The 24,563-nt window shown below is 44.7% G+C and overlaps 1 protein-coding gene across 6 annotated transcripts in view; it reads left to right on the forward strand.

Moving 5' to 3' along the window:
• LOC111179808 (uncharacterized) overlaps positions 1-24,563 on the forward strand; it is a 186,924-nt gene that overhangs the window by 95,894 nt on the left and 66,467 nt on the right. Inside the window, exons 5-6 of one of the 6 annotated variants that reach the window (XM_089915006.1) lie at positions 7,567-7,630; positions 9,084-24,563. The exon at positions 9,084-24,563 is cut by the window's right edge and continues 26,290 nt beyond it. The exons of 2 other annotated variants lie outside the window; for them this stretch is intronic. In XM_089915006.1, the coding sequence (XP_089771132.1) occupies positions 7,567-7,630; positions 9,084-9,101 (82 nt within the window). In that variant the 3' untranslated portion in view covers positions 9,102-24,563. 3 more of the 6 variants (XM_089915002.1, XM_089915005.1, XM_089915007.1) reach the window with 3 other exon arrangements.

The following is a 24,563-nucleotide window of genomic DNA, read 5'->3' on the forward strand; positions in this document are numbered from 1 at the left end:
ATGACGATGAAGAGCGGGGAACAGCTGTCAGAGATCGTGGGCCCTGCTTATCACAAAGAAGGAACTTATCCTGAGATCTGTTCTGGGCCAAACTGCTGAAAAAAGATGTCCCAGGCAGGAACTGGGGACTAGTCAGTAAGGGGAGACAGTTGGTGTGGTAGTTAAGGGTCTGGCCCCTGTGGATAAACTGTCAGGTGACATCTGCCTCCTCCAGTGATGGCTGGGGGACAAGTTACTTAGTCTGTTTAAGACTTAGTTGCCTCGTCTGTAACATGGAGACAGTAATAATACTAAAATCTACCTCGAGGATTCCTGGGGAGATTAAATGAGATAAAATCTATGAAGCCATAGCAGTGCCTGACAAAATGTCCATACTTCGTAAATGTTAACTATTTTTTCTTTTTGAAAAAAATCAATGTTGGTTTTCAACATTTCCATCTAAGCCAAATCTGAAACAACTGAAATGGGTATCTAAATGCCAGCGGCTTGGCATTACCAGTTTGTTTTCCAAATTATCTTTAAGTCTGTCCTTTGGGGACTGAAATTCACCTTTGCATTGCTTATTCAAAAATGGTTCACCCAACCAGTATAGACGAGTATTGTCAGGAAAATCTTTTGAGGGGGAATAAACCATTTTGGAGTATTCTTCAGTACTTTATGCATGTACTTTCATGTCAGCAGTTGATGTGGTAACTGTAGTTCATTCCAAAATAATCATTAAAGCAGATTCTCTTAGGATGTTTATTGAGCTTCTAATATCCTCCAAGCTTTACCTCTCAGGGCTGCACTCCCATCAGAGGGGAGCTGGCAGCCTCTCCCTGCTGTGGAATAGCACGTCCATCTCCCCAGTTAGACTGTGAGCCCCTTGAGGGCAGGAGAGGACCTTCATCATTCTTTCGTATCCTGAGAAGATCGCCCCGCCTGGCCTGTATTTTGTCCTCCCTCAATACATATTCCTGAAAGAACTGAACAAAATAACGCCTCCTCAGACCATCCTGATCCCCCCAGGGTTTTTCCTTTCCCAGTGACGCGAAGAAGCACTACCTCTCGGAGCCGTGGGGCAGGTCTCAGTCCCCCATGACTGTTCCTGCATCCTCGTTCCAGGAAAACAAAAGGCAGGCCTGCAGGGAGACTGGTCAGAGCGCTCAGCTGGGGCTGACTGTCATGGTGACGTGTCAGCTCTGTGTGGTTTAGCAGTGAGAGGGGCAGGAGGGCTGAGCTGGCGCATGCTGAGGCATTCCCCCTGAGGAGGGCAGGGCAGTGGGCCTTTAATGTCAGGGATGCCCAGGTGCAAAGAGGGCTGCTTTGCGAGACGGGCTCCCGCTGTTCATCAAAAGAACGGAATTGTCCCAAACTCCCCATAAACTCCGTTCAGTAGAAGGCACACACCCAGATCTGGAGTTACTCTTTGTTACAGTATATTTGGCTATTGAAGGAAATATCCTAAAGTGAGAGAAATAACCGAGCAGCAGAGACCTTAAATCTCTGCCTGAGCCTCATGTCCCATCACTCCCCTCATGGTCCCTTTCTCTCCTGCGGTGGTAAACCACCCGTGGTTCCTCGCCAGCAGCGTGCTGACGCTGTGCCTTCGGTTCAGCTGTTGCCTCTACCTGGAATGCCCCTGCTCCTGTTCTTCAACAGTCCAACCCTCCCAGCTACCCTCAGAAATAGGATGTGTGCCCATTCTCTGTATCCCCATAGGATCCTGGCTTTTCTCTATCAGAGGTCCACACACTTTTCAGTAAACAGCCAGATATGAAATAGCTTTGACTTGGTGGGCCGTGCCACCGTAGCAACTACGAGGCTCTGCTGTTGTGGTAGGAAAGCAGCCATAGACGACATGTAAATGAACGTGTGTCTGCACTCCAAGAAAACTTTATCGTACCTCCCTGCTTATTTCACTTCTCCGTGCTCTTGTACTGTTACAGCTCAAGTCACTCTTGTGGCTGCTTCATCATGGATTGTTAATGCATCGTTACTGAGTTTTTCCTGTTGTAATGACGTGTCACCCTAATCTGAACTCCTCAAGCTATGAACTGTAATGTCTTAGCCTTGGTTTCCCCACAACGCAGAGCTGAGATAAGCTCTTGCATACACGTAGTCTGTTTTATTAGAAACGGACCCCAAGGAGGTAGAGTGGGACCTAGGAGGAGTGAGCTAGAAGGAAGGCCAGCCCAACGTTACTGAGCTGATCAGCAGTGTGGGCAACAGCAGCTGTATTCCACTGAGATCCCGAGGAGCTGTGTAGAATGGGCCTCAGAATTCTCTGCCCACAGGACAGAAATAGGAGCATTGATCCACTGGCTCCATCCCTCACTGGTCAAGGTTTGCCCCATGGGCTGTTAGGTCCCTCCCTCTTCCAAGTGTGTGCATGCGTCAGAATCATTGAGCAGATCTCTGCAACCTTAGGGCAGAAAGCGAGAGACTCTCCACGCTGTCCAGGCAAGTTGCTGCCAGGTCACACCTGAGCACCAGTGTGGCCGGTTGCTGTAGCGATGGCTGGAATACAAAATGGGGCACCAGAGGAGGTGAGGCAGCCTGGTAGAGGCGTCCAGTACGTATACTGTACATTTTCCTTTGCCCAGTGCAGTAAGTTGTATATGCTGAGAAGCAGTGGTTAAGAGGGCAGCTCTTGGTACCAGACTGCCCAGTAGATCCTGGCTCTACTCCTTACTGATTGCGTAATCTCAGGCAACCTGCTTAGGCCTCTGTCCTTCATTCTCTCCTCTCTGGAGTGGGGATAATAGCACTTACCGCAAAGGCTGCTGTGAGATACAAAGTGCTTAGAAAAGGGCCCATGTTACATGCTCAGCCATGTTTGCTACTGATAGGTACTTAGTAAATACTAAAGGATTTTTAACAGTGGGCTTTTTTGTTTGTTTGTTTTTGTTTTTGCGGTACGCGGGCCTCTCACTGCTGTGGCCTCTCCTGCCGCGGAGCAACAGGCTCCGGACGCACAGGCTCAGCGGCCATGGTCCACGGGCGCAGCCGCTCCGCGGCATGTGGGATCCTCCCGGACTGGGGCACGAACCCGTGCCCCCTGCATCGGCAGGCAGACCCCCAACCACTGCGCCACCAGGGTAGCCCAACAGTGGGATTTTTTAAGTCAATGCTTCTTTGTTTATTTTTTAATGTTTTAATAAATATATTTAATAAAGTACTCCTTTCCAAAGGAGTATTGAAATACCGAAATACCTCAACAAATAAAAAGCATTAAATCAATCTTTTTCACTAGAAATAGAAAAATAAGAAAAATAGAAAATAAGAAAGAAAAAGACACAAAACATCAACCTAATTCTACGACTGAGTATAACATCAACCTCTGAGCTTCCTGGCACCCAAGAAAACAAGGGGAACCAGATGAGCTGCATAGCTCTCATTATCTGATAAAAGAAAACATATTATTTCTTCCAGAAAAAACAAACTTTTTTCTCTCAAATTAAATTCTAAAGGGAATTTAAAGGAATTTACTAAGGAGGCTTGAGCAACAAAACCAGAAGGATGTAAATAGCCTGGAAGAGAGACTTCATCTGTTGTGAGCCTTACTAGTGCTTGCCGTATGTGGGTACTCAATGAATGAATGAAACATGGGAATGAAAAATGGGCATATTTTCCTAAGAGCTTGCATCCCGCCTCTGATGACAGGTGTAAAAGCGTGATTCTAATGGTAAGGTTTGGAGCCAGCGTGGAGGTCAGAGGTGAGTGGGTCGGTCCCTGGGGGTGTGTTTGGGGGACTGGGGAGCAGGCGGTAGGTCTGTCAGCTGCCTGCTTGCTCAGGCTGCTGGCCTGACCCTGCCGGCCTCTACTGCTTCCACTTTCCAGATCTCCTTCCTTGGTCCCCTATCTCAGGCTTACTGGGCAGACTCTTTCTGAATCTTCTCCAAGGGGCAGGTGAAGACCGCCTTGCTGTGACCCTCCCAGCACGAGGTTTGCCCTGCTGGGGTGGCCCTGGGCTGTTCCAGTCAGGCAGGCACCTCAGGGGGCTCTGCCTTTATTTCTCCTGCTGAGTTGCATCTCCGAGACCCCATACAGGCCACTTGCCCTCTTGAGTACATTTGCGTCTCAGGGTCTCTGTTAACATACAGTTTCTCCGTCAGTCTGAAGGGCTCAGTTAAAATATTATGGTCTACCTCCTTGAGCCCATGGAAATCTCATTATAAATAAAGTAATCTCATTTGCGGGTGTGTTCTATGACCCACAGGCTTGGAAATGTGTGGATTCAGTATGCCTGGGAAGTCGGGCTGCCAGATAAATACACCGTGTGAAAATTGGGGCTGGAGGTCACCAGTCTCCTGATACACAAATCTCCCTCTGAAAATCTCATTTCATTCAGACTATCAGTTAGATTAGAAATACCCTAATTATCCCACCGAAGTTAAATTACTTTATGTTAGGGTGATATAATGAACAACCATAAAGAGGATATATACAACCAGTCACCTTGTTAGTCACAGTAAGACCAGATCATACACTAAACGGACCTTGTTGACTATTGTAGCTAGTCCCTATCTCACAAAAATAGGGTGAGGGAAAGAGGAAAATGAGAGAGGTTACCGGTTGTTCTTGAGGTGAGGGTTCCTGCTGCACTCCTCCACTGAGTTGCTAAAAGTTTCTCTGCAAAGGCACTGCCTCTGGTCATTAGGAGTGAGAGAGCTATGAAGGATCCACTGTGCTCTTGACTTAGTAACCCCCATGGCACTGTGAGGCCTCATGACTTACAAGATAGGACCAGGTGTCCACTGCCCTTCCCTTTACTCCAGAATCCTTCCCAGCACCTGCCAAGTCATATGGCTCTGTTGCTAGGGTACACTTGTCCTCCCAGAAGGACTAACCTCTACCAGTTGCACTTGTTAAAGTAAATAACGGTAGCTGCTGTATTGAATTGCCTCCAAATCTCAGTGACTTAACACAACAAAAGTTTATTTCTTGTTTCAGTCACTGTCAAATGGAGGTCAGTGTGTGTGTGTGTGTGTGTGTGTGTGTGTGTGATGTTCTGTTTATGCAGTTACTCAAGAACCCAGAACCCACCTTGTGGCTTCGAGCCCCTGTAGATCAGATTTCTCAATAGCGGGATTATTGACATTTGGGGGCTGGGTAATTCTTTGTTCTGGAGGACTGTCCTGTGCATTGTAGGATGTTTAGCTGCATCTCTGGCTAAACAGTTAGATGCCAGTTAGACATCCTTCCAGGGTGACAACCGAAAATGCCTCTACACGTTGCCAAATGTCCTCAGGGGAGGGGGACAAAATTGCCCTGGTTGAGAATCACTAAATAGACAGTGAGTGAAGGTTAAGTTTTTAAATTATTACCATTTTAAAGAGCATACACTTGAACTTCTCTCTTAGGCAGAGGATATATACATATAGTTGGGAAGAGATCACCATGTGTGTGCTGATAACCCATCATTGGACTTGGTACCTTCGTGCTGGTTATTGTCAGTGTTGTTGTCTGTGTCAATGGGTAGTTTCACAGAGAGGTGAAGGAATGTGACAACATCACACCTTAAACTTGTGCTACTGGGTGATTCTGTAGTGGAAAGAGTTTTGGGGTTGCACAGTGTGGTCCTGAATTCCTGAGTTGGCTGTGCTATTGCCCTTGTGATTGTGGGGGACTCAGGTCACTGCCAGGATAGGTGAGACTCTGAGCACCTACTTTCCTTGATGGGAAACTCCACCCGGCCATCCCTTCTAATATGGCCACCATGCTGCAGCCAGAGAGACGTTTTCTAATGGCCCTCATCCCCATTACAACTTTTCCATGGCATCCAATTTGCGTTTCAAATAAAGACAAAACTCCTCTGCATGTCCTGAAAAGCCCTGCAGGGTCTCCCCTTTTTCAGGCTCCTTTGGTGCCTTGTTGCCCTCGCTCACCAAGCTTAATGTATACCAGCCTTTTTTTCCAGTTCTCGTCAAGCCCCTGACCTCATTGGGCTTTGCCTGTGCTGTGCCCTCTGCCTTGAGGGTTTCCTTTCTCTCTTCTCTTGGCTCTTTCTGACCTGTTAGTTCTCAGCTGAAAGGTCACTTTCTCAGGGATGTCTTCCGGATGCCCTGACCAGGTCTAATTCCCCTCTCCTGGGCTCTCTCTCGGGACCGCCCACAGTATCACATTGTCAGTGTTGCAGTTTTACATTCGTTGCAACAACTATTTGAAAGTGTCCTGTCTCTGTCATTTGTAATCACCACGAGAGCCGTGACTCATAGTTGTATCCCTGGCATAGTGCCTGGCACATAGTAGGTGCTAATACCTTTTTCTTGCGTGAATGAATTAGAGATTTGGGCTGTCTGGAAATATTAGTCAATCAGGCTTGACACTGGAATGCAACCTGTTTGATTCACTGTAGAGCTGCTGACTATTAGGAAATACGATTCCTACATTAAGCTCAAGGGGTACCCCCAAGAAAGCTAAGGCGGTTGGTGAAAATGGTGTGGCATTCGGCATAGCTTTGTCAGCGTGACTCGGTCATTTCGACTGGAAATCTCATTAGAGCTCAGAAACCCCATAGACTTCCAAAGCCTTTTACTTAAAATGTGTGTACCTGGGCAATCCATAGCCAGCTAGCAACCCCTAGGAGCCTGACAGTGTAGAAAGCACAGTTTGTGGGTAAATAGCCTGGTTAGGGGGAGGGATAGACTACTAGTCATGTAGCAGTGACTCCAGTACTCTCAGTTCACTAATTCCCTTCCCAGGTTAAGGGATGGGGAGAGTAGTCTGTGTCTAGATGTCGAAGTCAGTCGGAGGAAGGTTCGGCAGCCCCACCAGAGCCTCAGTCTCTTATGATTCACAGCATGCGGCCACCTCTCAGCTCTGAACAGAGTGAGATATGAAGTCATTTGCAAAGCAGTGTCTATGAAATTCCGTTACACGGTGCTTTTCAGTTTAAGGGGAAAGACCTTTGCGGAAACTAATTTGCAGTTGCTTTAATCATGCAGCTCAGAGATGGCGCCCTTTCCCCATCACTGCAGCTAAAAGGGCTCACACTGGTTTGCAGATTTGGTGTCCCTTTCCCCACCCCACCTCAACTCCTGGATTCCATCTGTGGTTGTTGTACATCCCCTAATTTTTGCAATTTTTTAGACCAAAAGGAAGCCATTGTACTTAGCCTTCCTGGTGAATGTAAATATTTTGGAATCAGAACCCATTTGAAAACACTGAGAGTCAAATCAAAGCAAATGGGATGTGCGCTAGGAAGGGGATCATCCCGGGGTTGTTTCCTCTCCCCTGCCAACCTCTCCTGCCTCCCAGAGGACTGCCTTTTGGGTTTCTTTGGTCCCTTATTCACTCACAGCCCGGGGGTTGTTCAAGACCGGGAGAAGGGCAGCCAGGAGTTACAGAAAGTGAAAAGCACCGGATAGGAGTCAAGAACTCTGGGTCCAGTCTCAGCTTTGCTGTTTAACAGATTTAGTGCCTTGGGAAATTCATTTAACCTTTCTGGGTATCTCATTTATCAGATGAAGATAATTATACTTACCCTGAAGATCATATGAGGTTTGGGGGGAAGATCGGGTGACATCAAACATAAGCATGTGGGTCTGCTCACGGGGAGTTGGTGATACTGATTTATTCCAGGTTACTTACTGAAGAGTGGTTGCCTCAGTCAGAAGACCTCCTTGCTGACCAGAACCTCTCCAAGGTAAATTTAACAGCTGCTTTAAATCCCTTCAGGCTGAACCTTTATGGCCCCTGGAATCTCCTAGGGAAAATAGGAAGATGCCGGAAAGAATCAGGCACTAACTAACCCATTTTCAGTCATCAGCACTTAGCACAGATTTGTTTATCAGATAGGCATTGGCTTCTTGGGGAGAAGAATAAAGGGACTGGGATGTGGAGACAGGTGGGTGTTACAGGTGGGGAGTTTTATGGGGTTTTGGGGTCAGGTGGGGTGGCTGTGAATGTCTTTACAACACAGCATTCTGATACTGTGCTCAACCCAGACTTGGATAAGATAGGGTATAAGGATGACAGGGAACACATCAGGTACTGGTTTATTTCATTTGTTAGTGAATATTAGTCATTCTTTTTGGCTGTTAGCAACTGAACACATTTCCTATAACTGCAGAAAACTCCTTTCTCCCAACACACACGTTTAGAAGCTGAAAATGCCAGGTACTTATTCTCCCAGCCTCCTATGCACCTAAGATGCTGGCATAGGACCCAGGCTTTGTCAATGCACCTGCCTCAGGCTGTGGATCAGCAGCTACCGATGTGTTGATGTAGAGACTGCAGAATCCATTCTGGCCAAGATGGAGGACCAATGACAGCTACATCCTGCTTGAGGTGGCAACCATGACAGTGACCCTGTGTCAGCGTCCAGAGTGTGTCTGGGGATAGTGGCCGTGGCAGAGTTTTCTTCGGGGACTCGTTCTGGGATGTGCTTTCAGGTGTTGTTCCTGGCAACATTAGCTTTAGATCCATTCTCCAGTCCTTCTCGAGCTCTGTGGGCTCTCCAAAATCCTTTCAGTAAATCCCTTTTCTTCCTAAATTCACCAGACTTCATTTCTATGGGTTGCAATGAAAAATCCTGATTAACATACGTATATAATATACTTAAATCCTCACAATCACCCTATGAGGTAATCTACCTATTGCTTGCATTTTATGAAGATGAGACTCAAGTGCAAGGGTGGGGGTCAGGCAAGCCTGAGTTGCAGAGTAGATATTTCAAAGTAGGAGCATTGAACTTCAGCATTCAGGCTCTTTTTCCAGGGCAAGGTAAGTGTGAGTATGCTGAGAAGACCTCACTGCTCTACCTGCTGGGGGGACTGGAGCGTGGCCTGGCTGAACTGGTCAGGAGAAAGGAGCACTAGGAAACACGCCCCTGTGTCACCTCTGCTAATACACGAAGTTCACTGTCAACTACGTGGGGACTATAGAAATGGATGGTACCACAAGAGCAGTAACTACAACCATGATGATGACCACGGTGTCTGGCTAGGGGCAGTAAAGGCCTGGGTTATTCCATGGCACATTCCACAAGTGCTGTGAAGCAGCCAGTAACTCCTGAGTCCTCTCCAGCTATATTTTGCAAGAGAACTCAATTCAGTCCCTACTACTGCAGTGGAAATGTCTGTCTCTTTCGTCTTCAGCCCAACAGCAAGAGGTAAGAAGCACCGTGCGACTCCCTGCTTTGCTGAGGTGCCCAGTGGGGAAAAACAACTTCGATTCAAGGCACAGGATGGGTTTGTGTTACTCTGGAAGACTTGAAGAACTGCCTCTTTAGCTTGGCTTACCAAAACAATTTTCTTCTTTTTGAAGATTTTGGAGGTGGTTGTAGCTAATGCTGCAGGGTCTCCCTCTCGCCCTCCAGATCTTCCAAAATCCCCCCAAAACTTTGGAATTAAACACACTTGTTAAACTTTATGACTGTGTGATAAAAGATTACAAAGCAGAGTTATAAGAAAGTAAACAGGTGACTACCAACCTCACCAGTCTGCAACCACAGCAGGGAGGAACTCTACGCATGAACTTGGTAGGGTAGGAATGGTTCATTCTATTTGCTCATGCGCTTTGGAAGTAAAAAATTTTTCTTGAACTTTTTCAGTAAACGGATTCGGGGAAGGTATTTGTCTTGGAGTGTGTGTCCTTTTAAAATAATTCACAGTCAGAAAACATACTTGCTTCTCCCTCACTTTCCATTAGGAATTGAATTTCATTCCACCATTAGCCCATAGGGTTTACTTCAAAAGAAATGTCCACTCAGTGGCTTAATGTAAAAGCATGGTTGATATCAGTGTAATACACGTGCCAAGCCCTCAGCTGGGCATTTAGGCTCATGGGAGGGTTCACAGCCTGCTGGCCAGTCAGGTGGTATGGACCCTTGGTCACACTTCCTCCCCCTGTGCCTGTGACCATGCTCCTTAATTGCTTAGAAGGATAAGAGATACAAGAATAAAATAGTTAAGGAGCCACCTTGGGAAGAATGGCTCCTATGGCAAAGGAAAATTACTAAAATTACCGGTTATCTCCTGCTTCTGTAGCTCTTTTTCTTAGTCCTGCTGTTACTGGCAAAGGAAGCCCAATGGATTAAAAGTGGTGAAGGTTTGCTGCATTTCTAACATGCTTTGGAAGTTTTGTAATTGTGAGGAAGGAGTCCTGTAAGGATGAGAAATGCTGGGCAATGGGAAGATCCTTATTCTTGTTCCTGTGTTGGGTGATGATTTACAAGTGCAAGTTCTGGAACGGGAGGCTGGGGTGGAACTGTGGCATTTTGTAAAAAGGCCTTAGGGCTTCCCTGGTGGCGCAGTGGTTGAGAGTCCGCCTGCCGATGCAGGGAACACGGGTTCGTGCCCCGGTCCGGGAAGATCCCACATGCCGCGGAGCGGCTGGACCTGTGAGCCATGGCCGCTGGTCCGGAGCCTGTGCTCCGCAGCGGTAGGGGCCGCGATGGTGAGAGGCCCGCGTACTGCAAAAAAAAAAAAATGTTACTGTGAAGTGGTTAAGCGTTTGAGAGTTAGGGGTGGTGTGTGGTCAAGAGAAGGCTTAGTGGTTTTTTTTGTATTATTAAGATGAGAAAATCATGAACATGTTTACTGCTGTGGACACAGTTGAGAGGGGGAGGTTGAATTATAAAAAAGAGAAGGGAAGACAAAATGAGAGTTCCCTGAGGAACAGAAGGGATGGGACTCAAAGTCCTGATAAAAATCCTGGCCGGGACGGGAGGAGGGACATTCCCATGGAGTCACAGGTTGGGTGCAGATGTCACCTAAAGTGGTTGGGTAGTGAAAGCTGAGAGAGTGCTCGCTCGTGTGCTGGCTTCCTTTCTTTCTGAAATAGAAGATCAAGTCATCTGCTGAGAGTGTGGGGTTGAGTGGACAGGGCAGGTCAGAGATTTGAGGAGAGTGAAGGAAGTTTAAATGTCAAGGTCAGAGACCACGAGTATGAGTTAATATTGGCTAGGCTGCTGTAACAGGAGACACCCTCCCCTGCCTCCCCCCCCACCCGCCCCCCACCCCCACCCGCCAAATGCTGGGCTGAAACAAGAGAGAGGTTTATTTCTCTCTTACCAGTAGTCCAGGTTGGGGGTCTGCCGGGGAGCTCAGCAGTGTTGAGGGGAGAGCCAGCCAGATCGTGCAGGGCTTTGTTGGCCAAGGGAAAGACTTTGGATTTTATTCTAAGTGTGATTAAAGATACTGGAAGGGAAGGCAGTGGGTGGATATTGGGGAGGGCACCAGGGAACCCATGTCTTACTAATACCTAGAAAGCTGAGGAAGTCTGGCAAAGTAGAAAAGGGCAGGGGCTCTGTCCACCTCTGCCCTATGAGCATAGAGGAGCTGTGGGCTCCACCTGCACACCCCCAAATGTGTGGACCTTTTGGTGGAGAGAGGATAAGGTTTGACTTCACTCTGTCCTGAAGTCCTTCTTGCTTCTTGGATGTTCAGTTGCCCAGGGTGCTTTGCATTTTATGTTAGATCATCTCACATACACACACACACACACACACACACACACACACACACACCACACTCAGATACACATACACTCATGCAGTCCCACACCCGTATACATTGATTGGGCACAGGCTTTGGAATGAGGTAGATTTGGATTTAAACCCCAGCAATTGCACTTGCTAGCTGGGTGTCCTTTGAGCAGTGAATTAACCTCTTGGAGATGCCATTTCCTCCTCTGTAAGATGGTGATATGACTAGAATACTCTTCATACACTTGTTGTGAGGAGCAAATTAGAGAAAGCACGCAAAGCATAGTTCCCGGCATATGCTAAGTGCTCAATAAATTACAGCTACCATTATTAAGCTTACTAAGTAGTAGCTGTCATCATCATTTACTTCTTTCTAAGAAATTTCCATTATCTATTAAAACAAAATGCCAAAATAATTCCAAAGGCACATTTCCATTTCAGAAGATCTCTGTATCTTGAGCCAGCATTTCCCTTGCTCTCTGGGCCCGACCAGGCAGCCTGGAGTCTGGAGAGGAAGTCATGGGTGATGCTTTTCGATGGGAAACCACCTGTCCACCCTTTTGCGTTCTCCTCAGAGAAATCTGTTGTCCCAGGAAATCTTTTCTTTGGATGGCAATTTGGCTGCTAAAATGAAGTCAGGCTTTTTTGTGTCTGCGCGCAGACTGGTTCCAGGGCTCTGCTGGGGATGGAACAGCTTGTCATTAGCAGGTGATGGTGGAGCGTCCTGCTGGCGGCCCCTCCTCCTCACAGAGCAACGGGAAACCCTGCTGTCTGCTGGTGAGCGCTTCCGTGTGTGCGTGCGCGTGCCCGCGTGTGGTGTTCTTATAGACTCTCCCAAGGATCTGATCTTCGTCTTGTCTGCCACCTTGAGAGGCTGTGTGTCTGTGTGTCACGGATACAGCACTACCTGTTGTCTGAACCGCCCTCCAAGAGGTCAGGACATTCCTCTTTGCCCTGAGAAGGATGTGAGTAGCTCCAGGTGAGCCATTCCAGTGACTCAGCCCTGCAAGGCGTGGGGACCCTGGCCTGGGAGGCTGTTTTAGTGTGGAGAATAAGTGTTTGAGTTTCTGAATCACACACTGTCAGGCTTGAAGCCCAGCTCTAACCCTTAGTAGTTGTGTAATTTTGGACTCATCTCTCTGAGCCCCAGTTTCTTGCTCTGTGAAATAAATTCCTGGCACATAGTAAGTGCTCAACAAACAGTAAGTCACTGATAAGATCTGGGTCCCAGTCTTGGCCAGTAACTAGCTCAGTAGCCTTGCCTGTCGTTTCACCTTGATGTTCTGACGGGTAGACGTGTGGGGAACTCAGAAGTCTCTTCAGGCTCTGAGGTTCTGTGATGCTACCAGTGGCTCCTAGTCTACAGGTCTTGGTTCCTTTGGCCATTGCCTGTCCCTCCTGAATTACCCCTCTCTCCCGCTCCAGAGGATCATTCTTGCCAGTGTAGACACATGGTCCACTATATCCCATCTTTTTCCATCACCCTTAATCAGTTATGTATCTTTCCCAATAAACATCCTTAATGCTTTATTTCCTCAATTTCATAGGGGCGGGGATTCTGGGGAAACCAAAAACGTGATGTGAAGGATAAAAGCTGCACAGCAGTCTTACTTCCTCCAGGTCTTGGCTCAGGAGATGCTCTGAGAAGTCAGTCCTCCTTGCTTGCTAATGATTGTTAATTTTATGTGTCATCATGGCTGGGCCACAGTGCCCAGATATCTGGTCAAACATTATTCTGAATGTTTCTGTGAGGGTGTTTTGGATGAGATTTACATTTAAATTGGTGGACTTTGAGTAAAGCAGATTGCCCTCCATAATGTGGGTGGGCCTCATCCAATCAGCTGAAAGTTTGAATAGATCAAAAGACTGACCTCCCCTGAGCAAGAGAGGATTCTGCTGCAGATGGCCTTAAACTTGAACTATGACATCAGCTCTTCCTGCATCTACAGCCTGACTTCCTTTGGATTTGAACTGCAGCTCTTTCCTGAGTCTCCAACCAGATTTTGGACTCACCAAGCCTCTACAATTGATTGTTGATTGAGCCAATATCTTAAATTTCTATCTATGTATCTATCTATGTATCTATCTATCTACATCTATATCTGTATCCTGTTGGTTCTGTTTCTCTGGAAAACTCTGACCAATGTACTGTTCAACCTCAGCCTGGTCGTGTATGTCCTTCTCTGTGGTTCTGGGTTTCTTCTCTTCTCATAGAACTTTTACCCTGACAGCTGCATAATTCAGGAGAAAAGTGACCCAGTAAACTCTGTCAGACCAAGGCATTAGAGACAGATGTGTCCCCTCCCATGTGGGGCTCAACTGTAGAAGAGGAAGAGGGCAATGCTCAACACAAACATCACCAAGAATGGACACTGAGGCATCAGTGGGGATGCCACCTCACATGTCCAGAAAACGAGGTCTGGTAACAGTGTAGCCAGTGCTAACTTCTTTATCCTCTTAAGAGAGAGATTTGTTTGGGGGTAGGCAGGGACAGTGAGAGTTAAACCTATATGAGGAGTCGCAGCAACTGTGGGCTAGAGTGCACCTTTCCGTGGTGACTTCCCTGTGTTCTGGGTTTGCAGATGTGCATTTAACTGCAGGAGCAGCAGAACTGTAACAAGCCATTCACCTTTGCAAAGTGGCCTGGGAGAGCTTCCCCTTGCACTCTCCTTCTGCGGTTGTTTCAGGGCATGGATAGGAGTAGGATTGCCATGCCTCATAGCTTTTGAGGGAGACTCTTTCTTCTTTTGTCCCACCATGCACCTCTGAGCCCACCTGGGTCATACCTGCATTGATCAGAGTAAGGCCGGATCCAAGGTGCTCTTCCTTCTGTGGTCCCCTGGGGGAAATGGCATAGACATCATGAGAATGAAGATGCAACAGAAGCCTCAAGAACAAAGAAAAAAGGCGACACACCTTGCCCTTCTGCTCAACTCGAAGACATTCAGTTTATATCTGTTGTCCTAATGAGTAGCTTTTGAGAAATTTCATTTTGCTCTGGGCTAATCTTTCTAATTCAAAACTATCAGTCCATATTTTCAAAAGGAAATTCCCTTTTTGCAAATATCTGGGAAAACCTAAGAATTTCCAACCATGTATTCTTCCTGGTTTGTCATTCTTCAGAAAGCCTACCTTGATTTGGGAATGGAGAAACTAGCCTTATCTCAGATCTGCTTTTTTCAGCACAGGAGGCGGATAGGAAATGATATTGCCTGGTGTAGGTTCCCTGATGGTGCTGGGTACCGTGGGGACACACGGAAGGAAAGAAGAGTTAAGTCATGGCAACCAGCTCTCAAGGAGTGGTGAGGGGGGCTTATAATTTTGAAGAAGCTTGCTAATCTCACTATACCTACCTTTCACTCCATGGCACCCTATGATCAGGTGGCCATATAAGTTATCATCCGTTATGGGATACTTTCAAAGTGAAAGTAGGTGCTATTAATAATTATATCAGGGCAACAGAGTAACCACTCTACTTAGTATTAAGAGCTATCTAGGTGCTTAATAAGTCTGAATAGGGTAAGTGAATGAAGACCTGATTTTTTTTTTTTTACTGAAGTATAGTTGATTTACAATGTTGTGTTAATTTCTGCTGTACAGCAAAGTGATTCAGTTATACATATATATACATTCTTTTTCAGATTCTTTTCCATTGTGGTTTATCACAGGATATTGAATAGAGTTCCCTGTGCTCTACAGTAGGACCTTGTTCTTAAGACCTGATTTCTTTCTCTCTCTTTCTCTTAAGTATTTAGATTTTTCTCTAACTTCACCAATTAGAGAAGTGGGGGTCGAGTGGGGTGGCCAGGACTTGATCTAAACGTTGGGCAAACTAGAGTCACAGATGGACAGACTCCAGACAGTACCTATAATAACATGATGCATTTGGGGCTGAGTCAGCCAGATAGCAGCAGAACTGGAATAAATGCCCTCCTTCTCAACCTCGCAATGCTCTGGCCTTAGAACAGTGGGTTTAGAAGGAGGATGACTGAAAAGAGAAGTGAACTTTTGTTGAGCTAAATAAGAAACTTTTTGTGTCCGTAAGTTCTAGAAGCATTGGCCCTTAGGACCCCACTCCAAAGTCAACCAGCCAAAAAGCTCCAAGAAGTTTGATGATGCTGTAAGTGCAAGGCGAGTGTGACGAGTGGCTGAGCATTTCTCTCCCGGTTTTGGATAACGGTTTTTGCAAGTGACATTTTGTTTCGAAGTCTTGTCCATCCATCAATCCTTGTCCATCCTTCTGTTGCCTTCCCAAGTCAGCAGTGCCTCTTCCCAGCCCACCTGGCACCAGATGTTCTGTCAGCCACCACTGTGTGTCCCGTGTCCTCCGAGTGGCAGAATGCGAAATCTCAGGCGACATTCACCTGGAAGCGCTTAGCCCTCAACAGCTGCAGCCCCTTGATTACCTTGCCCGCCTCGGCAGCTCGGTGCTGCCACCGTATCAATTGCTTGTCAATTCGGTTTAGCCATGACTTTGACTGACTGGATTGAGGGGAGTGGAAGTGGGGTGTAGGCGAATGGTTAAAATTAATTGCTACATAAGAAAAAATTGAAAGATAATTATTCCTGCTTTCCTGTCAGTGCTCGAGGGTAGATGACCTCATTAACTTGCAGCTTGTACACAATTCAATTACCAGGAAATGGAAAATACATTTTTAATTACCTCGGTGGCCTGCGTACCATTTATCTCCATTTGCATGCCCTTTTTTTTAGACTGTCGTGCTCTGAAGAAGTAGCACCATCTTAGGAAGGTTGTCATGAAAGCTGCTTGCTGGCTCCTATAATTCCTGTTTAAGGTGGGGTATTAAATGTGTGAGATTAACCCCTAGATGCCAGGTGAGCTGCAAGGCAACCCTTGCAGTAGTAATGTGTTTTTAATTAGCTTCTTATGTCAGAAAATTCCCAACTTCTAGTGAGAGAGAATTAAGGAGGATAAAATTCTGTATTTGGTTTCCAGTCATTGAGAGGAAAAATGAAAAGCCGTGGAAAGCATGGAATTCAGGTTCGTGGACCAGTACCAATATTCATCTGGATCTCAAAGGAGAATTCCGGTCCTGTTTTGATGTCTGTTATTTCATTGATTGAATTAAGTAATGACTTAATTACCTTAAATGTATGGCTTGGTATCCTTTTTTTTTTTAATTCTATGCGCAACTTAGGAAACTGTCTAAGCCATGGCTGGTTTTGCAGCAGTCCCTGTGTGGGTATTGCCAGCTATTGCTGTCAGGATCAGTTGTGTTCTGGAGAATAGCAGTCACCTCTCTGCATCTCAGTCTCCTGTCCCCAAAGTACCCTGGGCACGGGTTCCTACATACTCTGAAACAGGTAGACGTGATACCCCCTGGATAAAATTGTACATGTGGGACCTGCTTCCATCACACAGAGTCACACAACCATGGGTTGTTCTTGCCCCTACTCTACAAATACAAAACTTGAAGAGGCAAGTCTACATTGTAAAGTGTCTTTAGTCCATATGTTTGAAAATTGGGGGGTTATATTTGCAAAGGCGGCTTATTTGTCTGTATGAACTCCAAGGATATTGTTCATTAATTGTGATGGTCATGTATCCTACATAGTAGGAACAACGAGTATATGTGCAGTATATTTTGAAAAATTTGGATGACTTCTGAATTGAATTTGGATGACTTATTGCATCTATTTGGATGTAGCATCACCATCAAAACATTGCTCTTGAACCGTGCAGGAAATACCTAAATAACACAGCGAGACAGATGTTAATTCTGCCAACACCAGATTTGTAAAGGAGATCCTTCCTCCCTCTCTTTAGGCCTTCATGCATAAGCTCAAGAACATTGACTGAACTCTAGCTGAGCATGGGATGAATGAGAGACACCCCTGTTTTCATGGAGGTCATGGTCTAGCAAGGGAGATTGCCATGTAAATCAGTAACTATGTCACCTGGTAAGTGTGACAATGAAGTATTCACATGTAACTAAGAGGCTGTGATTGAGTTTTTCCAAGGTTCCAACCCAGTTTATTTTGTTTCCAGCTCATGGTCCAGGGGAGACTTTCTAATTCTATTAAGAGATCTGTGGTTAGCTCTTTGAGAGATGGGCCTAGAGATCAAGTGACCTTAAGAAGTTGGGAGTTGGGACACGTGTTTTTGAGAAGGGGCCAGGTCTGAAATGTCACTCCCCTAGGGATTCCTTGGGATCCCTGAAGACTTTGTACAACTATGAGAATTTGTTGCTGGAGGAGCTATGTAGGTTGTCCGTGGTTCTGTCCAAGGGTATGCTTTAAATGTTTAACATAAAAGTTATAACATATTGACATGAAAGACATATAGCCCACAACTTACAAATAATAATATAACACATGTTATTTTAAATCTCATAGAGTCAGCTGATTGTCACAGAATGCTTTTGTTGATTTTTGCTGAACTCCTGTATCTGTAACCAACCTATAGTAGTAATCCAAGCATAGTTTGACAAAGCTAGACTGCAAATAAATGTCTGATTACAATCTGATTCAGCAAAGAAGTTGCCTCACATCATTGATGAATGAGTACAGTTCCAATATGAATGACCCAACAAAGACGTATGTCAGTACTTTATTCAGATGTCAGTGACATGAGAAACTTCTGTAGTGAGGCAGATACTAGATACTGGAAGAATATTTTTTCATCTCTTTTGTACTACTCACAGTATAACAGCCAAAGATAGCACAGTTTAAGCTTAATTTATATTATTAACATTTACTTCATCACCTTCTTAAGTCTAGACAGTAAACACAACAAAAAATCAAGCCTTGATTCATAGCATTTGCTCATTTCCATGTTGTAAATACTCCCACCGTAACCAATTTCAAGCTACCAACAAGATGTCATGGAATGCAGAATTGGGAAGAGATATGCAGCAGCGTACCATTTTATAGTATTTCCACCACATGTGTAAGACCATAGTTGGTGGGAGAATGTAGTAAATTAATGAGGAGGTGACGCGTTTTGAACAGAACATTTAATACCTTTTTTTAATATAATTTATGGTCACAGCTGCCACCTTTTACCTCACATTTGACAACTTCCTGGATGGAGGTTTTCATTCCAGTCCCAGGACATTTGGAAGACCTCTTTCAACACATATGCATTCTCTATAAAGATTAATAAATGGGTTCCTTACAAGGACAGAATCATATAATTGTAAAGACTGAAGAAGGTTTTGGAGTCAGACAGACCAGAGTTTGAAACCTGGCTCTATCACTTACTGGTCATTAGGGATTAGGCTAGTGACATATCTTTGGGCCTCTGTTTCCTCGGCTGTAAAATGGAAATAATGATACCTAACTTTCACAGTTGTTGAAGGGTTAAATGAGGTAATTTGAAGGTGTTTAGCACAGAGCCCTGCATGGAAATAATGCATAATAAATGACAGCTCTTACTATTAAATAATAGCCTATACACACTAGGTATGAATTGACTCAAATACCTTTTTCCCATTAAATGAAATAGCAGTGATGGAATGGAGAGGTTGAGAAGCATATGCTCCAGTGGACAGGGGCCGTGTGAGGATTCAGTCTCTACTTTCTGATATCCAACCTTGAATTCTGTGCCTAGGAACAAGCCAGGTCACAGAAATAAGAGCCAGGAATCACAGCCAGCCACATACTTTTTCTAGGTCTTTATACTGGGTAGAAAGAACATTTAAAATTGACTTCTTGGTTTTTTTCTTATTTCAAAAATGATAAATGTTTATTGTAGAAACTTTAGAAAATATAGATAAGCCAAAATCATCAGTAAGTCCACACTCATCAATAATCATATAACCTCTATGAACACTTTGGTGTTTTTCTCCATACATTATTATTTTTTGTAAGAATTGAATAATATTCTAGCACTATTTCATAATTTAATTTCTTTTACTTAACAACTATCATGGACATCTTTCAATGTTAGTAGGTCTTCTCCCCCAACATTAATTTTAATAGCTGTGTAGTGTGCGATTATAGGAAGGTATCTTAATATATGTACCAAGCACACTACTATTGGACATTTATATTATTACAATATTTTCTGTAATCAGATCTCTCCTTCGGAAGGAGAATTTTCCAGGTCAAAAGGAATGCGCATTTTACATTTTATATTTCAAACAAACAAACAAACAATCTCTGCTCATTTTAAGGCTCTTCTGGCCTCATCTTCTGGAGGGAAGATGTTGTTTACACCTGGCTCCTGAGAAGGAATTTCAGACCCATCAAGGTTGTCAGGTACAAACGTTGCTCTAGCTTTCACTCATCTTCCTCGGCATAACAAGGGGAGCAAAGGCAGAGCTTTCCTCATCCCTGAAATGCCCCCTGTGTGTCCAAGTGTTCCTTACTGTGCCCATGACATAAGGACGACTTTTCATCCCCCGAACATACCTCGTACACTCTCCTGCCTTTGCTTCCTTCTGTCCTCCTGGTTAAATATAAATCCTATGACCCTCTCTAGCATGCATCTTCAGCAAAACCTCCCCTTATTTCATGCAGTTGGTTACACTTGCCTGCTTCTGCTACTCGCATTTACCATACTTGCCTTGCACTGTTGCTGTCAGGTGCAGTACTTCTCTCCTCTACTGGAATGTAGAAAGTGTGAGATCAGGGCAGTGTCTTGATGTCTGGTTTGTTTTCATAATGCCACTGCCAGCACAGGAAGCCTTGCGCACAGTAAGTGATTAGTATGTGCCTATGTAGTGGGATTGATTGATGGTTAAAGGGAGGTGTGAACCAGATGTGGCATGGTACTGTGGTTTTTTTAGCAATGGGACCCTTTCATTCCAATAAACCCTTGCCTGGAGCTGCCCTTCCTTTACAAAGCAAATTAAAATGGAGTGCTTGTTGATGTGACGTCAGAAGCCCAAACCTTGTCCCACGAGTCTGCTCTTCACCCCACCCAGGCACATCTGTAGAACCCAAGGGGATCCTTCCTAGTCTTGAATCAGAAAGCTGGCTTTGAATCCTTGCTCTCTGCTGTGTGGTCTTGCACAAGCATCGTCTGCAAGTTGGATGTGTTAACTCCTACCTCACATGATAGTTGCGAGGACCGTGTAATACGACTTACCAGAAACACATAGCACGGTGCCTGCTGTTTAGTAAGCACTCAGAAAATGTCGCCTTATTTATTTCCCTCTCCTTCACTCTTATTCTCCCTGACTTTGCTCTCTCCTGCTCTCTTTGCTTGGCTAACAAAGCTGCTTTCTAAATGGAATGGGCCCGTCCGGTGCAGGTGGTGGTGCTGCCCAACCTCTCCTGCCTCTGTATGGAGGGAATCCACTGCCGTCTGTGACCCTGTCCAGCCCTGGACTGTCTGTAGTTCAGGGATACTTCTGTGTCTGATGGAGGGGTCGAAGAGCTGGGTGGAAGCATGGGGGTTTCCAGTGCCCCGATACGTCTCTAACTCGTACTGTTTTTAGTTTAAAGGCTTAAATGTCCCTTCTGACTTAAGAGATGAGGCCCTGAGGGGCCTGTGAGCCAGCTACTATTTCTGTTGGGGGACGTTGTGTCCCTAACGGGGACTTCTGTCACTAGCAGTCTGGTGTAGTGGTTAAGGATGGAGGCTTTGGAATCAGAAAACCTGGGTTCAAATTGTGACTGTGTGTCTTAGACCTGTGTCCTTGTGCAAGTCACCTAAGGCCCCCATGCATCAATTCCTTCATCTGCTAAGTGAGAATTATAATAGTAATGGTGCCAGCCTTGCAAGGTTGTTGGGAGAATAAAATGAGGAAAAGTATGTAAAATGTTTAACAAATATAACCATTCTTTCAAAAAGTAATCGTACTTCAAACATACTAATACAGACCCCTGTTCAAACTAAATGACAGCCTTCACTTAATCAAGAGTAAAGGCACCTAGATGGCCCAGAGGAGGTAGGACCATGTGGAGGTGTGCTTGGAACAGGCCTTGCACATAACCAGTATTAGCTATTGTTTTTCTGCAAATATTTGTTAAGAACCTAATAATGATACACTATAATGAATACAATGGATAATTACACTGTACAGTAAACAATTGTACCGGATTCAAATATATTTAATACAATATAAATAACTGTATTGTGCAATAAACAACTGTATAATTGAATTAACCAAAAAGATGCTCAAACACACGAGTAATAAAAATGGGGATTAAAACAATGAAATGTTACTTTTTATGTTCTTTCATTTTGGCTAGGATTAAAAACAATAGTAGTTCTAATTTGGTGAGGACCCCGGGAAACAGGCATTCTTTTGCACTGTTGCTGGGAGTAGCTAAAACTGACATTAAGTATACCCTTTTGAACTAGCATACTACTTTTCAGAATTTATCCTAAGAAAACCATCATTTTTCTAAGCTGTAATTTCAAGGCTTTCCATTGTAGCATTTTTTGTGATTATAAAAGAACGTGAAACAAAGTCCATCAGTGGGGGAAAGACTAAAGTCAATTTTGATATTCTAATACTATGCTGTCATTAACAATTATAAATTTGTATTTCTTTACATAGGAAGAGTGCATAATTTATTAAGTGATAAGAGCAAGTTACAAAACAACCTGTTATGGCATGGTTCCTCATCAGTTTTAAACTGTGTCTCAATGTATATGTATGTGTATGCACATGTAAGAGCATGTATGTGCTGTGTGCACATAGCAAAAATTCTGGAAGTACATACGTGAAAAATTGAACAGTGGGGGAGGTTCTTTTTAAATTTATTTATTTTATTTATTTTTATTTTTGGCTGTGTGGGTCTTCGTTGCTGCGCGCAGGCTTTCTCTAGTTGCAGTGAGCGGGGGCTACTCTTTGTTGCGGTGCGTGGGCTTCTCATTGCGGTGGCTTCTCTTGTTGTGGAGCACGAACTGTAGGCCCGCGGGCTTCAGTAGTTGCAGCACTTGGGCTCAGTAGTTGTGACTCGCAAGCTCTAGAGCTGCAGGCTCAGTAGTTGTGACGCACCCGCTTAGTTGCTCCGTGGCATATGGGATCTTCCCGGACCAGGGCTCAAACCTGTGTCCCCTGCATTGACAGGCGGATTCTTAACCACTGCGCCACGAGGGAAGCCCAAGTGGGGGAGTTTTAGAATGGACTTTATTCTTGAAACATCTCTATGAAATTTGAAATTTTTACAATAAATATGTGATAACTTTATAGCCAGAGGAAAAGACTAAAGTTATTTTCTGTCCTTCATTAAAGAAAAAGGAACCTATTGTCTGCAAAGCAAGGTGCTGCCTGAGGGTGACTAACACAAGCACCCTGGTTCCACGCTAAAGGAAACTCTGGGAGATGGACAGCGGTGTGCGGTGGGAGCTAAGCGATGAGAGAGTCATTCCAACTACGTGGGGGAGGGGCTTCATAGAGGAAGGGACATTTGAACTTGGCCCTGAAGGGTGAGAATCAGTGGGACATAAGAAGAAGCTTTGGGATTGATAAAGTCAGCTGTGCATAAGCTGCTTATAGTCTGAACTAAAGTGTTGGGTTTTCCCCCCGGAATTGCCCCTCAGAAAAGAAGTTACTTATGTTCAAGTCTTTCAAGTTGTCTCATGTAATGGGATTCTCTTTCAATTGTTTTACTTTCAAAAATCACAGTAGCCTGAATTGACCTAAATCAACCTTAGTTTTCAATGCTTAGAGAGGTTCCCAACACTGATTTAGGAATTACTCTTTTGGGTATGATTTCACAATGGCAACAGTTAGAATTTGTCATAAATGCGCCTTTTAGAAATCACTTTACAAAGCAATGTGATCATGCTGTGAAGGTAATGAATAGACGTATAAGTACAAATAAATTTAAAAACCCACAACAGTTACAATGGTATGGGAAAGTAGTACTGTGGTGTAGGATAAAATTTTTGTGTTAGCATCATACATAGACTCAAAAGTGCTGCATCTCAAGTAACTTAGATGGAAACAAAGATGAAGTTCTCTTGAAAACAGACTCAAAAAAGTCCTAGGCGGTGAAGAGTGATGTTAGAATAAAATTATTTCATGAAATATGGAAATGGGAAAAGCATTATTTATAAATCAATGATTTTTTATATATGCGGTTTTGCATGTGTATGTGTTGCTCAGTTACACCACGTATTATAAGTAGGCGTTTGGCTATTTTGTCTATATCCCTAAAAGGTTTTTCCCTGGTTTTCTCATTGGAAACAAATGGGAAATTCGCATTTAGGGAGTTGACTTATATGCAGACAATAGGATACTTCCCGTGTTCAGCATACAGGTGTGTCTGATATCTACGTTATTTCAACTTGTGATATTCTTTTTTTAAAAAATATTTATTTACTTATTTGGCTGCGCCGGGTCTTAGTTGTAGCATGTGGGATCTTTGTTGCCGCGTGCGGGATCTATTAGTTGCTGCATGCAGGATCTTTTAGTTGCGGCATGTGGGATCTAGTTCCCTGACCAGGGGTTGAACCCAGGCCCCCTGCATTGGGAGCACGTACATAGTCTTAGCCACTGGACCACCAGGGAAGTCCCTCAACTTGTGATATTCTAAGTAGTAATAACAACAGCTACCAGCTTTGTCACCTAGCTGTGGAATGTGTTTTTTATAGCTTTATCTTGACTCTTCATGATAAGCCTACAAGGCAGTTGTGTTAGTTTGCTGCCATAACAAGATACTACAAACAGTGGCGTAAACAACAGAAATTTACTGTCTCAGTTCTGGAGGCCAGAAGTCTGACATCAAGGTGTCTGCAGGCTTGGCTCCTTCTGAGGGCTGTGAGGGAGAATCTGTCCACGCCTCTCCCCTAGTTTCTGGTAGTTTGCTGGCAATCTTTGGCGTTCCTTCGCCTGTAGAGGCATCACCCCGATCTGTTGCTTCATCTTCACTTGGCATTTTTCCTGTGTTCCTGTCTGTCTCCAAAGTTCCCCTTGTGCCTGTCTGTCTCCACAGTTCCCCTTTTTGTAAGGACACCAGTCGTATTGGGGTAGGGCCCACCCTGATGACCTCATTTAAACTGGATTACCTCTGTAAAGAGCCTATCTCTAAATAAGGTTACATGCTGAGGTACTGGGAGTTAGGATGTCAACCTATGAATTTGGGATGGGGGCACAATTCAGCCCAAAGCAGCAGGTGTACTATTGCCCTTCTACAGATGAGAAAATTGAGACTTGAAGTTGCACAATTAGAAACTGGTGGAACCAGGAATTGAACCCAGTTAGGTCTGGAGCCAGCCCTTTCT

Source organism: Delphinapterus leucas, chromosome 7 (assembly GCF_059928025.1).
Source record: "Delphinapterus leucas isolate spDelLeu-1000000601 "Yukka" chromosome 7, BTC_Dleu_Yukka2, whole genome shotgun sequence".
In the NCBI taxonomy this organism is placed as follows: Eukaryota; Metazoa; Chordata; class Mammalia; order Artiodactyla; family Monodontidae; genus Delphinapterus; species Delphinapterus leucas.